We start from the raw sequence: 17,040 nt of genomic DNA, 5'->3' as shown, positions 1-17,040 counted from the left end.
GTGAGAGCATCCGTGCGCGCTCTAGAGTGTGTGAGAATCGAAAGGAAAAGCAGCTCTGAAACAGAGATCCTGACACAAGGGCTTTGAGGGAGCCTAGGACAGGTACCCACTGCTGCCTGAGCACAGCCTGACTGCTCCCAATGAGCCATGAACCCCGGCAGCATCGCATTCAAAGTACATGCTTACCTTGGTTCTGTGCATGTTGGCGTGGATCCCATTGCCGCTAACTTTGACTGTAATTTGCCTGTCTGACAGGTCAGGACGGAGGAAGGGAGGTTGAATACTCACAGCCTCGTTCTGCTTGGGCTCGATTATGTACCTGCAGCAGGAGCGAAAGTTAAAACAGGATCCAGTGAGAAGGACTTCAACTTAAAAGACGCAATGAGCAACCAATTTCCTCCTCGAATATCATACAGGTGATACTGTAAAAATCCATGCGTTTAGAGCTCTTTATAATTCACTTACAACTCAAAGCATGCATGTGCTAGTAATGTACCACCTACAGTACATGAGGAGGGGGGTGGCTTCAAATAGGCTCCAGAGTGATTCAAATCGATCAATTAATGTTTCATTGAAAATAAAAGCTGTGGCGATCAATAATCAATGCAGGATTCATTGTTGCTTCCTTCTAGTAATGATGCTTTGACCCTTTAAAGGCGCTCTGCAAATGCAATCAGCTAGGCAGCACTCACCTTGGAGCGAGAGGACTGCAGAGCACGTACTGCACATTCCCCCAGCAGCCGCGTGTGAAGGGATTGACCCCGCCGCGGAACTTTCCCGTCACCTAGGAAACAGAGACATGTCAATACACTCCGGGGCATGGCAAAGAAACTTCATACATTCACATTAACCTGGAACACTCTCCTATTGGACAATCATTAGTAAATCTCACTTTCAGTGCTGGATTAAACCGGCATGGTACTGTACAGTCTCGTTTATTCATGATGTTTTAATAGAATCATTTCACCCGACGATTGTGCGTTTGTGTATTTCATGATTTGGGAGTTTAGTCATGCTGGAGGCATTGACCACTAGCTGCTCGGAGGAGCTGTTCTCAAACTGCAGTCGGGACAGCCTACCTGCTCGTTGGTGGTTCGACCCCTGGCCACCAGGACCATGTGGAACCCTGTGAGCCCCACAACCGGAATGAGGAACAAGCCGGCCACACACATCACAGCCAGACTGAGGAGTGAAGAGTCAAGGAAAAGGAATGAAGGCTTGAGAAGCACAACAGGGCAGACTCATCACCCGGTGGAGTGAACAGTGTTCACACTGGACTTGAACCTCTGTGGAACTTGTGATCTTCAGGTGAGGGTGCTGGATTCCATCAGCAAACCCACCCCAAGAAGCCAGCCAATGATATACAACAGCAGCAACATTTACTGCATGTGTACAGCATCTACGTGAACCATGCAATAAACATGAAATACATTACTCTGGCACTGTGTATAAAATACTACTGCATCCTTTAATTATTATTTGAATGTTTAACTATACCATCAACAGCCATATGTTATGCAGTTAGGACTACCCATGCGTTCATTATCCCTCTCTCTGCTCTCACTTGGAGAAATGCATTGACAGCCATCACTCAGCCCTCTGCAGCAGAACCTAACCCTGCTCCCCGTCCCTGCCCTGCTCAGATCTGCTCTCAGCACCAGCTGCTCTGAACTGGGATACGTGGCCGTGGTGTGCAGCGCTCCCAGTCTCTCCAGGTGGTTCAGGATGTAGAGGAGTCCGAAGGTGAACACTCCCAGCATGTGCGTGCTGAGCGACAGCAGGAACAGGAAGAAATAGCGATAATTCCTGCGGCCGATGCAGTTGTTCACCCAGGGGCAGTGGTGGTCAAAGTCCTTTAAGAACAGGAGAGAGAAGCACACGGTCAGTGTGGCATGAAGCAAGCTGAACGCATCGCTATTCCAGTGGAGTCACATTTAGCAACACTGGTAACGGGCATGTTTTGATGAAGCTGAGCAAAGGTCCAACAGATGTAGTAATTGGTTTCCCTGTTTTTCTATTTTATTTCATCAGTATGATCATGTAATACTTCCAAGGTTTACACATTATCTTCTGAGCTATTGGCATCATGCAGCTTTAAGCTTCAGGACAGAAAGCATTTCATATCCAAATTCCAATTGATGCCAAAACAAATTAAAAAATCAGGCAGAGCTGAAAAGATAAGACGTCCTGCCTGTGACTGCAATGCAGAGCCTGCTGCTTGAGTCGGGCTGGAGAAAAGTTCCTATTACTTCTAAATGAAAGACATCATGCTCAAAGCCGTCAGGAGCTGTCTTGTAGAATATGTCTGATAGTGTAGCAACAGGGAAAATGATCTCTTTGCGACTGCTCTTCGTGTCATGCTTGTCATTAATATGGTAAGATTCAGCAGAACAGCCAAGGCGGAAACGATAAAAACTGCCTTTAGAAATGGAAGCCAAGCTGCTGGCCTGTCCTTTAAAACGCTGAACTAAACCTGTTGTTCTTAATGCTTCATTCATGTAAGGGGACAATAATTGCACCTTTGTTTAAAAAGGAGTTCCAATTCATGACTTGCTTACCAGGAAACAGCCTGCTTTTGTTGTCACTACATGGGTCACCCTGGGTGAAGGGAAGGCTTGTAAGGTACAGTATTGCTGCTAAAACTGCATCTGTTACACTGCCAACACTAGGTGGAGCACAGGGATCGTGCATCTGCATGGCAATAATGCCAGAAAAGAAATCATTGCCATGGCAAACGCTCGAAAGATTATCCTTTGCGTGGCAAAGCATAACATTATTTGCCGTAAAGCAGGACTGTTATATTATTTATGTGTCTATCTATGTAATTAAATGGGTAGTACACCTAAAGATAAGATATATCTATCTATATATGTAATTAAATGGTAGTACACCTAAAGATAGGATCTATCTATCTATCTATCTGTGTATGTAATTAAATGGTAGTATACCTAAAGATAGGATCTATCTATCTAATTAAATGGTTAGATGCTCACTGTTTAGGGACAGAATAGACCCCTATTGTCAATCTATTTGCATCAAAGGTCCTCAAAGGCAATTCCAATCCAGGAGTTTTAAATTATTAAACTGACCAGCAATTAGGACCACAGCCTACTATTAAGGCACTGATTTCATGCAGCTTGCTTTCTCCAGCTCCACCAGCCACAGCTCTTGAGTCTCTCCCTCCCCCAGCCCAGCCCTGCCCTGCCCTGCCCTGCGTGCCTCTCTCTGTCTCAGCCCCAGCTCCAGCCTCTCCCTCCCTCAGCCCCAGCCTCTCCATTCCCCAGCTCCAGCCTCTCCCTCAGCTCCAGCCTCTCCCTCAGCTCCAGCCTCTCCCTCCCTCAGCTCCAGCTCCAGCCTCTCCCTCAGCCTCAGCCCAGCCCCAGCCTTGCCTGCCCCTCCCTCAGCCCAGCCCCAGCCCTGCCTGCCCCTCCCTCAGCCCCAGCTCCAGCCTCTCCCTCCCTCAGCCCCAGTCCCTGCCCCGCTCACCTCCACACAGTTGTCACAAACGCTGCAGTGGGAGCATCGTGGTGGCCGGTAGAAGTGGCAGGTGGCGCACCACTTCATCCGAACCTGGATCCCTTTGATATCCACATTCTTGTAGAGCGGAGCCCGGAAGTCATCATCCTTGTCCTCGTCTTCATCGGCTGGCAGGGAGAAGAGATACAGCACCGGTTACACAGACCATGGAAACACATCATCTGTCATCTTCAACACACCTCTACCAGCCTTTCACCTTCCAGCTGCTGCATGCTACCATTGAACATTCAAAACCACGCTTCACTAATGCACCAGAAGTGCAAGGTTTGCTGTTCAAAGTCATTCATAAAAGGGAATTGGTTTTATTCTTTTCAGGAATGGATAAACACCTTAAATATGTTTGAGGTTAGTTAAAAAGGTGTGAGAACAACTACTGAATGCTGAATCTTGTGTTGTGAGAAAACCGACACTTCTCAAAAACAGTGGAGCATTTCCCAGAAGTCGGTTTAATTAGGTTTGTCAACCTGACTCTGCAGAAATGAGAGCTTTAAGGTCAGTTAGGAAATAAATGGTCCAATTACACCGGTGGGCAGAAAACTTCTGAGACATTCTGCTCAGTACAATACAGGAGGACAGAGCATTGAGACAGAGGCATTATCATGCCTCTGTCTTTGAACAAAAGTTATTGTATTTCTTGCTCTTATTGTATTACTTGTATTGTAACACTTGAAATGTATTTGCTTACGATTGTAAGTCGCCCTGGATAAGGGCGTCTGCTAAGAAATAAATAATAATAAATAATCATCATCTTAATGCTCACACTGAGTCATAGGCAATCACCCAAGGGCCGGTACAATACAGACTGACCTGTACAAAGGATGGCCTTTACCACCTGTGCCACTTAGTAAATTGAACCAACACACACATACCGGTATATGGAGGTTTAAACTAGTGCTGGGACAAATATCTGAATATTCAAACCAATATTCGGATACAAAAATCAGATGCTTGTATTCGCTAGAAATGAAACAAATACTTAGTTTAAAACACACAGGTTAATAAATACCACCTGGCCAGCTTTTCTTTCCATTTAGACCAATTTCAATTTAAAAAGGTTCTATACCCAAATCCTCTGGAAACTACATGCTGTGTCTGCTGTAGCTGGGTTTATAACCCTTCACATTCACAAGCATGTGTTCGGTTGGTGTTATTGCAGGACATGCGTGCTTCTTGGTGCTAAAAGCACCATGCATTCGGGTTCATTTGCACTTCATAGACCCTTAGCACTGGGTCAAAAAGCAAAGGTTTAAAACAAACAAAATAAGGTATTTCTTTCTTTTCTTAAAAGAAAGATTTTTCTCAACTGCAATCTTTGTCCCTGAACGAGGATGCATCCCTATATCGCCCCCTGCAGATAGCACCGGGGACTGCACTGGAGCTGTGTTCTGGCAGCTAAAGCTTGTCAGTGGGTCAGTAGTTACAATGGATTGCTGTGAACATCCATTACTCACACAGCAAGGGGATACATCCTGAAGCAGAGGATAAGAAACAGCTCTGCTCAGCACACACGTAGGAAAAGCAGAGCAACACCACCCTCATAGAAACAGAAGGTCATAGAATACACACGACAGCTTGGGGACCACACAGTATCTTACTGGTATAATACACAGGTAAATACGAATAATTAAACAGTACAGCTTAACTAACACTGTCTTATCCATCTGCTGCAAAAAGACATGTCAGATGGCTGTATCACCTGAATATCAAGGTCTGCTATACTGGGTGTGTATGTGTATAATATTAGATTTTATATATTTTGTATATATATATATATATATATATATATATATATATATATATATATATATAAAGGTTGGTGGGCTTTACAGCTACATTCCTTAAGTATTTTAGAAAAAGAATTTGCGCATTTTTTCTTCTATTTTTGTGCTTTTTGAAACTGCTACAGTACATTGTATTGCATTGTGGGTTAATCCAGACGTGTCACATACCCAAAACACAGAATATCTTCACTACAGCATACCGACAAACTTCAGTCAAAGGAAATGTCAGCCTAACCCTGGGAGTGGAGCGGATCAATTCTTTGTTCTCACAACAGCAGTCTCCCAAGCTGAAGACACACAACGCATCGCTGTCCTTGTAGGCCTCTCTCATTCATGTTGTCTGGGCTGGTCTCCATGGAAACCCAGAGTGAAGCCAAAGAGCCTTATCGAAAGGTTCCATTGCTTTTGGGAAACAACCCGCTATTAAATGAGAGACTCTGACAGACAGGAGTGACTGAGAGGAGAGATATCGCAAGCCTTGCATGCAATACAAACTGGAATGACAACGACAACCGCAGCAGTCTAGAACACACTGCACCCATAAAACAAACGCTCAATAAAACTAAAACAAAACAACCTTCCCTCTCCACGAAGCGCTCACCCTTCACTGTTTCAAGACTCCTGCGTGAAGCTCATTACTTTCACGTTCATGTACTGTAGATGGCCACTGAGATGTTGGCATTGTGTAAGCTTTTCATGTTCATAGCTTTGTATTAATGTGCTCGTACTGCAAGAATTACTGCCCCAGAGTTTCAGAGTCGGGATGAGCAAGTGAGCTGGATAACTCGAAGCTTGCAGTGGTGTTTGCTAGGTACTGTAATGTGTTTGGGAGCTGCAAACACAGAGAGAGGGTTTTTATTATTGATTAATCTATAGATTTAGTAACACGTTGGGCTTGAAGCATCCTTCACAGAACTCCACTCGGACCGGGTACCGGACTCACCTCTGGGGAACACTCCTGGGTCCATGAATGTTGCCATGCTGAAATTGGCCAATACAAACAGAAACACGATCCCATTGTACAGGGGGATGGCTGGGGAGATTGCCTTTGTGAGCCAGGGGCACCTGCCAGAAAAAAAAACACAGGAAAGATACATTCAGTTAATATACCGTTGGGCAGCCCCTTGAGAGTTCAATTTGAAAACAAGGATGCGCAACACTTCTGTAAATCAAGACGGAAATGTCAGGACTGTAAGACAGACAATGATCTTCATCAGTAGACCCACCACCACAAAACAATCTCGAGCTTAGTCTCATATCAGTGACCAATGAGTGAAGCAAACGCACCATTGGAAAGACTGTGCTCTTGGGATTTCTAAACCATGCTGTTGTACTGTATTATTATCAATGCCTTGTGTACTTGAGACCATTGGAAAGTCAGTGCTCTTTGGGATTTCAAAACCACGCTGTTGTACTGTCAATGCCCTGTGTACTTGAGAGATGACGTTTTTGTATCTTTGTATAGTGTACATCATGCTGGAGTGGTTCCACTGCAGTGAAGTCTATAGTGTACAGCATGCTGGAGTGGTTCCACTGCAGTGAAGTCTATAGTGTACAGCATGCTGGATTGATTCCACTGCAGTGAAGTCTATAGTGTACAGCATGCTGGAGTGATTTCACTGCAGTGAAGTCTATAGTGTACAGCATGCTGGAGTGGTTCCACGGTCAGTGATGTGTATCTGGTATAATATAGGGCAGGGCAGGGCAGAGCAGAGGGTGGTGGCAGTGGGTTCTATCCATTAACACAATTGTACACGTGGTGGTTCATTGTTCACATGCTCTTTGGTTTGCAATTTTCATATATCTGCACAAATTGATCTTTGGGTCAAAGCCCTGGTACTCTGTGTACATCTGCATCCTATCAGAAGAAGAAGAAATGTTGCAATAGCAAAATACAAAACGATACACGGCTTGTGGGGGGTCTGTGTGGGAGGGCAGGCGAACGATCCTTGGCAATCCCCCAGCATTGTTTCCCTGCTCTTTCTGCACAACAACGCCGTCGACGTTGAAGCTCAACCCCAGTTATGAATGGCATTCTCTCCAACAGACTGACCGCCTGTCTGTGGGCTGCAGAATAATAAGAGAACAGTACATTCTGTACAGGGCACTGTAGGTGCCAGCAGCCAATAGTCCTGGCCTTTCCATATGAACCTCCGCACAATTCTGATTGAGAGAAGCGATGGGTGACTGTTTAGAACTCCAACAACAACTACATTCATTGAAGTGATGCTGTGTACTTTCAGCTCTTTACCATGTGTGCGTTCTGTATTATTGAGACACAATAAACTGTAGAAACATCCAGACAGCACACAGTTATCTTCAATACTGAAATAAACAGCGTGATATTATAAAAACAGCAATAGCAAATGCAATGCTTGTGCGGATACAAGACGTGCACCGTATGCCTGTATCGCCTTGAATTCGTATCCACCCTGGTACTGTGCTGCTGCTGCTGCTGTGTGTACAGAACGAACCCCATGGGGAATGAGGACACGCTGGTCAGTACAAACAATCCTAACGCATGACGTCAGCGCTCACCCCCAGCAACGCCACTGCATCGCTCTGATAATAAGCAGGAAGAGTTCCCATGTCCTGAGTAAACGATTAGGAGTGCACTAGGCCTCGCAACCAAGACTCTGCAGACAAGCTGTCCCCTGCTTCACAAATGTAATATTGCCCAAGAGAACTTTTCTTTTTACAAATCAAGCTGGTTTTTGTCTTGTTTTTCTTCTGGTCTCAGTTGACGCATGATGAGGAGGTACAGTGTGTAGCTAACTGCCTTGCAAGGGAAACACTTTGCAAATGAGTGGAATAAAAAAAAACAAATAAATAAATAAATAAATAAATAAATAAATAAATATGATAATTGATCCAATAACAGCCGGTCACCACGGGACGTTTCTCGAGTCGCTTGTTTTGTTAATCGGATTTTCAGCAATTCCCGTTACACAGTTTCTCAAGAGCCATACAGTGCTATAGTATCTATATATCTATTATTGATTTCAGCGAAATCCGTGTCAAAATAAGTGTCTCCGTGTTCCAAACTAATCCTCAGAAAAGCTTCCCATAAAAGCACAGCAAAGTGTAACGAAACACAGTGGTAAAGCACAGATAAGCACTGTAAAAGCACAGAGATGCATGGTAAAGCTTATTAAAAACCATTGTAAATTATTGTAAATGCATTGCACAACCATGAGAAAATTGCACAAATACTAAGGGAAACTACAGTAGTAATCTGAACCCCAGTTTTACAGGCTCTAGCCTCAGGATCAACACCACATCATACTGAACATGTATCCCTACTGTTCATTTATCAGAAATGCAAGAGAGGGTCTTTTACAGGACTGTTTCTGGTACTGGAACTCCCCACTGTAATTCCCATCATTACAATGAGCAACTTATAAAGCAGACCTTATCTCTCCACCCCTAACCCTGGGACAAGAAAACAAACACTGTGCTTGGCTTCAAAGTGTATTCAGATTTGTATCCCTTTCAACAGAAACTTTCTCATCTCCTCCTAGCCCTGAGCTTGTGAGAGATCACAGGATTCAGAGCCCAAGGGGGAGGATGTTTACTGTTTACCATGATATCCCATGGCAACTTTCACAGCATTCGGGTAGGCAACACAATGCATAACGGACCTGGTCATGTTTAGAAGGCACAACAATGATTTAAGGTGGTTTACTGTATATTCATAATGTTTTACTATTTAGAAAAAAAAAACACACAACAAGTGTACTGTATTGTCACTTTTGTTTTTCATCTGAATTGATCAAAATAAAATAAAAGCTGCTGTTTTGCCTAAAATCACCATTAAAAATCCAGTTTCCAGGCCCTGAAATGTTTGAGCACAAATGATCAGATGCAGCTTCACTCGATGGCAGGTTAAGTAAAAGCTGTTGTCAGAGGACCCCAGAGTGAGGTGAAACTAATTAGGTTGACTTACATAACCAGCTCCAGCTGCTATTTCATGAAGCAGTTCTTTTTTAAAATGGAGACGGTACTGTATTAAATGTATGTCACTTAATAAAACATTTACAACAGGAAATACGCTAACACTTTACATAGTGTCTCTAATTACTGTGTATTTACATCGCAGTTACTTAGTAAATACATGTGTACTTCCACATAACTACAATGTTATTATGCAGAGTTACAATCTACTTAATGTGGAAATAATTTTGCACAATATATGCAAGAACACAATTGTATCAGAAAAGGATTATTGTTAGGGTTATATCATGCTTAATAACATTGTAAATTATGAGCTGCAAACTTGAATCCCTGATCTGCCTCGACACTAACTCCGTCAGGAGACGTGTGTGTCCCGGTTTGTCCTCTTTTTGTATTCGAATCTTCTCAAGCTGAACTTGGTGGCTCAGATGGGGTACAGTGGTGCCAGCTGTTCTGGCATCCCGTCGCTAATCTGAACAATCTTCTGGTCCCGAAACGCATTGGCAGGAGCTCCGAAGCGGGCCGGGGGTAAACCCTTCAGACTCTCGCACGGTCACTGCCGACTCATTTATTCGGAGATGCCACCTGCTCTATGCTAGTCAAGCTGCAGCAGGACATTCTTTCTGACAGCTTACATTAAAGCCCGCTGAATCCTCAACTAGCTCTCGAAAGGGTCACGAGTTCCCAATTACTGTTCCCAGCGGAGAACCTTTTTTTAATGTCTGCATACTTCTGGGAATTGCAAGATACCATCTCTCTCTCTCTCTCTCGCTCTGGATTTAGTCCCTGCATTGAGTCAAGTGTAAATGGAAAGCCTTCGTTTCTGTTTAAGCAGGGCAACGGGGTGGCTCGGCAGTCCTGCTGGACAGCTGCAACCCCTTTTCTAAGTGATCCCCTGAATCTTCTGCTTTAGTGCACAGATATGAAGCAATTATTCACACCATGAAGAAACAGGAGAACAGTGAGCGCAAACCACACAACAAAACAGAATGCATCAGTACAGTGCAGCTGCCAGTCTGTGACAAGATCAAAGAAAGTACAAAACACATGGATTAATACATCCAAGTTCAACCCTAAAAACCACTAGCTTTTTACGAGCTGTACACTGAGTAACAATAAACTACACAAAATTAACATGACCAAACCCCACCCGACTGTCGACCGCAGAAAGGATGATTTTAGTGTTGGGTAGAAAAACAAAACAATACAAACGGAGTATGTCAGAAACATGTTTACTTTGCCTGACGTTGTGGAGCTAGCCTGCTCGAGAATCTCAGTGTATGCTGGGTGAGTCACTCTCTGGAGGGAGGGATGCGTGCTGAACACTGCGAACCAGGACTGGCCTCAAAGGAAGTGCGATACCACCGGCTCAGACATTAACCCTGCCACTGCGGCTCAAGAAATCATTTACATTTCCTCTTTCAATGTACAGCAGCCACTGCAGGATACACACTGGACAACACATTTTGTTTATACTTTAAAACCAATGCAAAAGATTGAGACAATTTCAACCAGCGCTGTGGATAATGAAAACTTTTACTGCCCATCTAGGCTAGCACCACTTTCTTCCTTACTGAGTGTATTAGAAATGACAGGGAAACACATGTAGTTTATAGCAGCGCGGGATGAAATAATTAGAGGGGAAACATCTGGCTTTTACAATGGGGTGTGAGCTGTAACTGATGCTGGCTGCATCTGAGCAAAAGCAGAATCGATTGAAAGCAATCTGCGCGAGGAACTCCGAGGCATGTGTCAGAGACTGTTCATTTCATTTGTTTGCGTTTATTTTTAGCCGACTGCATTAGTAATCTTTTATGAAAGCAGGAGAACTTTTGTTCTGTACTGTTCCAAAAGCGACTGCCTGCTGCAGCCTCCACCAGCAGCAGGGGCATCTTTACAAAACAGGGAACCGAGTGCACAAAAATAAAGACCCTGGCTGCAACTCGTACTGTACAGAACGAAGGCCTTTGAAATAAACTGCCCACCTCTGTTAAACAGAGACCTTTACAAGCCCACAGTGCCAACGACAAGGACAAGAGGGTTACTGGGCCTTCACCTCGCCATTCCAACACCTGAGCAATCATTTTGTTTCCCTAAGCGTGACTCGTTGGCTTTTTATACTGCAATATACAGCAGCTATGGGCAGTGCACGTTATCCCATCGCAAGCTCCGGTTATCACACCTGTCCCATTCTTCACATAACAAAACCACTCCATCACACTTCCTCGTCGGCCTGCCGGGGGCCCAGTGCAAGTGTGCTGTTGGCTCTGAATAAGCTTCTATCTACTGTAGGTGTATTATTGCATGCGCTCGTCCGTATCAGCTTTTAAAAACCTTCTCCTGATGGATGTCGTAGGTGTTTACCGTACAGTGCTGCTTAAAACCACGTAACTGTGCAGGGAAATACGACACTGTGTAAGACAATCCGACAAGGCTGCAGGTAACCGCGGACTGCACAAGATTAGGCAGGAGAAATGTAATCTCTGCCATCAGCAGGTTTACATGTACAGTATACATCTCGGGCGCTTTTTAAAACAGCACAGCTCACACTATTTAGAATGGCGGAATAGATATTGTTACTCTCCAGCCCGCTGCTTTCACACTGAGCTCTCCTATCAGGTCTCGACAAGGTGGAGCCTGTGAAACGAAACACTGACAGGGTCACAACAATCATTGCTTCATGACAAACTGTACTGTACCCGTCACGTGCTTTTAATTAGTTCTGCACATTCAATTTGCATCCTGGTTTGTTTAGTCTACATATACACTGAAGAGAAATCTTTGTTTCAGATTGTCCATGTAATACAGGGTTTAGTCCTTACTGTACTGCAATTGTATACCGTTTAATTGCAAATCCTGTTTTCTGCTTTTAACTGTGAAGCGCATTTCTTACAGCATTTAAATGCTTGACCTTGATAATTAGGCAACTGGACAAGGCAATTACAGGAATGGCCTTACACATTCAAATGCAGTATCCTTTGCCTTCCTGCAAAGACAGAAACAGCATTTCTCTGAAAGCATTAGTTACAGTTAATGCACAATTAAAGGAAAAGGTTCAATCCTTGCTAAAGATTTTATTTTATTTTAATTTTTTTAAATCTCCATGGGGTTTCCACTATTCCCAGTATTACTGTATAAACACACATTGACTTTCTGGCTTAAAGACAAAGGCAAAACCATTGTGAATCAATAAAGTATAAACATTTCAGATTCATTTTAGGTTTGCTCCAAAATAAATAAAGCAATCCTAACAGCCGCTGGCCGTGTCAGCACAGCTATGATGTTATTTACGTGGAAGATCGTCTAGAATTACAGTTTCTGAAGCCAGTACAGTGTCCTTGCAAAAACTCCCAGACCAGCTCTCTCTCCAGAGGTGAAAGGCTAGTGCATTACCTCAGTGCACTGCCTGCAGTACAGAGGTTCAGTTTAATCCATCAGCATCGGCTTCAAATTAAGACAAGGATAACAATTGTCTTTCTGTGTGTGTGCAGCTATGTGGGTGACATCACTCCCACACAATGAACACGAAAACAAATACAACGAAGAAAGAAAGAAAGAAAGAAAGAAAGAAAGAAAGAAAGAAAGAAAGAAAGAAAGATAGATTCAACGAGATTCTGATCACACTCCCAAGAGCAGACACACTGCAGACCAGATACTGCAGCCGAGCACAACAGCAGACCAGATACTGCAGCCGAGCACAACAGCAGACACACTGCAGACCAGATACTGTAGACAAGCACAACAGCAGACACACTGCAGACCAGATACTGCAGCCGAGCACAACAGCAGACACACTGCAGACCAGATACTGCAGCCGAGCACAACTGACTCATGTTTTACGGTTACACCCCATCGTGATACTGAGCGGAACTCGGCACAGCAGTTTATAAAGTCATTTCCCCCACCCGTCTCAGAAATGAGTGTCTCATGGAAACTTTACCTCAGTAGTGGAATGATGAAAGCTTGGCTTGTCATGTACCATTAACTCAACGATCTTTTCCAGTTCTGGAGTGGATATTATTTAACATTGAACATGATTTGTAAACAGTGCGGTTCTTTCTCAGCACTTTTCCTGCACGGTTCAACACTGTGTTGCCATGGCTTGCACAGCTTACCGCTTTGAGGGAAAGATCCATCCTCGTATAGGAAGTGATTAAGAGTCACTGCTGACACGGGCTGGATTAGAACAGCAGGGATGGAAATACTGCATAGCAGTTTCACTCATTCCACAGTGTATAGGTAAACTAGCTCAGGTGCGTCTTAATAAAACTCAGGAAAAACAGGAAGGGTTCAAACTGCTACAGTATGCATCTGTTAGCCTGCAGTAATGTACTAAAACATGTCAACTTGTACAACTTTGTACACTCTGCATGCCAGCATGTTACTGACTGCACTGCAAATACCCTTCGACTAACACCACGTCTACAGCACTGTACCAGTTCATTATACAAATACCTTTTTATATCCCCGGTTTTAAAACTGGACGGCACTCGCTCTGTTTACAGTAATTCAGATTGCAAATGTAGCGCCTGGCACTGCTCTTCTGCTGTCGGGCAGCACTTGGAAAACGTGTGAACAAGGGAATTAGCATAGGGGCTGCGATGGAAATGCTAAACCCCTGGTAATAGAGCTGAAAACCAATTAACACCAGCATCCTCGACCCTTTAAAGACTGTTTTCTGAATCACGGCTGGGGATAAAAGAGAAGCTCTCACGCACGCTCCTCCTCATCTCACATTCATGTTCAGTACAGCACAGAGCATGGACAGATTGGACAGTCATACTGTCCACAACAGCAGCTGTTGTGTGCACCCCTGGACACAATGCATCAAGCAATCAATGTACGAGCAGGAATGCACACGCACTGCAATTGAAACCTGGTGACTACGTCTGCGGTCCAGGAACTCCCCAATCCAGCCGTTTACATGCATGAAGGCTCATCCCACACCAGGACACCTCTTTAAAAGCACTTTCAATCGCATTGTGGAAAGTGCTTCTTTTAAAATTGCCACTTACTATAAATGATAAACCGAAACAGGCCAGTGAATGGGTGCACAGCACAACACAGCTTATCTACTCATCTAGAAGCACCACTGGAAACAAACAGATTTGAAAAGGGTGTAAAACAAGTAGTTGTGTCAAGTGTTTGGGAGTCCCGCTGACTTCCAGCGCTGCAGACAGACTGTTTCTGCACTGGAAGCATTCCCTTTCTTTATCTTATGTGCCAGAGCTGGTGCTTTTTTAATGAGTGAAGCACCGTGCCTCCACATTAGTGCTGTTCTGGAGGTTTGTTAGCATTTCTCTCGTTGCGCGCAGGGGTTCCGAGTACAGCGGTCCCGACAGTCTTTTTTCCAAGGCTGTGTTGTTGGGTCAGGGACGGCAAAAGCAGAGCTGTTAGTGTCCAGCAGGAGTGGATAATCAGGTGGCTTTTATTCCAATCTTCAAAGTTTAAAACACTGGAGTTAAGCAGATCTGATTGAACACGGCGTTACCTCTGGAACTCAAGTGAAGAGCCAATCCTTCTGTTTAGTGTCTTCACACGGGACCGGTACATCACTGTGCCATCAGGTTTATCTGAAACAATCCTCATTTACTGCAGCCCCTTCCCTTCAGCGTGATCAATCACCAGCTCTTATTAACTGGAACAATAGCATCCTGCTTAATGACGTTTCCATTCTGAACAATGGCAGTGCTCGACTGGAGCAGAGGTTTGTGCTGACGAAGGTGTTCTGGAAAACATCACAACCTGGAGCTCGCTTACCCTGGGCTCTGAGCCCAAACTCTACATGTTCCCAGCTGCTCCTGCTGGATATGGTGAGCTTTTCACACTCCCCGATGGCCATGCCTGGAATTATACAGCCTGATTAAACAGCTGCATTCTTACCAGATGGAGCAACATACCAAGCTTATTTTAGCTGGTTTCTTTCGTTCCACTCTCCACAGTACAACTGGCTGTGCACCCCACCCTGTTCTGCAGGCTTACCAAGACCAAAAAAAAAATTACAGAGCTCACTGCGTTTTCAAAGCTGCCAAGAAACCACAAGTCTCCCACTTGATGGAAGCCAGCAGAACGGTGGTACTGTAGTGACAGGACCTCGGGTGCAGTTCCGAGGGTGATTAATGAGATTAAGGACACGCACATTCAAATGTCTTGTACATCAAAACAGACTGTAGGTACTGCGGAGTGCAGCAGCACGTAGTGAGCTGATTGAGATGAAACGTGTTCTGGAACGGCTTGCATGTTTTCAAACGCATGCTTTGGTTTCCTAGCTTTTGCTTCAGATATACTTTCTAGCATGGATATAATGGCTTCCAGACACATCAAATCCTATTCAAAGTAGTTTCCTCATTCTGCATGCACAATAAACTCTCTCCCAGGCAAACAGAGAAGCTGGATTCTGCAGAGTATAGCACGCTATTATTTGCCAAGCTCTTTTACATATATTAGAACTACTGAAATGAACACCATTAGAATAACAGAATATATCTTTAAGGTCAAGCAGAAATAGGACAGCCTAATTTCAAACTGCCTCCTTTTAAGCATATTTCTGAGGTCAAGCATAATAAAGTGCACAGCGAAGCAAACCCCATCTAACCCGAGAGCGCCCCATATAATGAGGCTGTTTACTGGGTACGGCTTAGTAATAAAACTACAGGCGCTTTGCCAAATAGGCCAGAGCGAAACAAATCTGCCTCACGCTAGTGGATGCTGCCCCTGGTTAAATTCACAACGCCCACTTTAATAAGCAAGACGCTGACTGTCTGCAGGGCTCCAACACATACGCAGGACACTGAAGTGCAAGTACAAAGCATTTTAGACAGGCTCCTTCCCAGATCAGCAGGTAGAGTGGAAAATGCAAAGGCACTTCCCAGCAGACAAAAGCCAGGCACCAAACCAGGGGAGTGAGCGCAAGTCCTTAATAACCACTTAGAGCATCAAATATCAGTTAGTCAGTGTGCTTTATAATGCAATACCTCATCAGAATCAAATTAGTAAAATCTGTAGCGGGATTGAGTCAGTGTTGAACATCAAGACATTTTCTTTTCCAATCAACCCTTACATTTTTTCAAAACCCTGTCGTTTTCACTTAATGGTGTGCACAGCAGTGTGGCCAAAGATCCCGTAGCGCTGCCTTTCCAAGCAGGAGTGTGCAGGAGGCTCTGCCTCAGAGCAGAAGCACAGCACAAGGAATGAAGGTACCCTGCAGGGTAACAAGGTGCAGTTCAGTACCTGCATCGCAGCCCAACCTTAGAGTGCAATTTCTAATACATTAAAAACATAATGAAAAGGAGGAGGCCCCTCTGCAAACTCACACTACACACCGTCCGGTGCCTCGGGTTCATTTTCATAAAACAAAACAAAAAAGGTCTTCACACTCACTGCAATTACTGACTCTACTACTGTGTAGGCTAATCATGTACCAAGTACTTCAACCACAAATAAACAGCTGTTTTGTGCTTGAGACATTCCCCAGGGGACATGCTTTTGGTACAAAGCAAAAGCACAGAAGTCTGGATTTCTAAAGATAACTAGAGCACTTGAAGTACAGAGGAGGATATGTGGGGCTTTTTGGGGTTTTTTTTTAGACAAGAGGCTGTTATCAATGTACAGTAGCTATTCATTATTGTAACCTTCATGTACAGTAGTTTTTATTTTTTATTACAACCTGCCTGAAAGTGAAGCACACACATTGAAGCAGAATCCCAGATTCAATTTCATTACAGTACATGTGCATGGTTCTTCAGCATGCTGCCATGCTTTTCCCTTG

General features: G+C 44.2%; 1 protein-coding gene across 1 annotated transcript in view; it reads right to left on the bottom strand.

Moving 5' to 3' along the window:
* Positions 1-17,040, bottom strand: part of LOC117426577 (palmitoyltransferase ZDHHC8B-like) — a 45,370-nt gene that overhangs the window by 6,229 nt on the left and 22,101 nt on the right. Inside the window, exons 2-7 of the mRNA XM_034901839.2 lie at positions 6,262-6,383; positions 3,487-3,644; positions 1,681-1,853; positions 1,080-1,182; positions 693-784; positions 187-319 (exon numbers count right to left, since the gene is read on the bottom strand). Of these exons, the coding sequence (XP_034757730.2) occupies positions 187-319; positions 693-784; positions 1,080-1,182; positions 1,681-1,853; positions 3,487-3,644; positions 6,262-6,383 (781 nt within the window). The remainder of the gene's footprint in view (positions 1-186; positions 320-692; positions 785-1,079; positions 1,183-1,680; positions 1,854-3,486; positions 3,645-6,261; positions 6,384-17,040) is intronic.

This window comes from Acipenser ruthenus, chromosome 11 (genome assembly GCF_902713425.1).
Source record: "Acipenser ruthenus chromosome 11, fAciRut3.2 maternal haplotype, whole genome shotgun sequence".
Classification (NCBI taxonomy): domain Eukaryota; kingdom Metazoa; phylum Chordata; class Actinopteri; order Acipenseriformes; family Acipenseridae; genus Acipenser; species Acipenser ruthenus.
The sequence above is the reverse complement of the archived record's forward strand: the minus strand, read 5'-3'. Positions and strand labels throughout refer to the sequence as shown.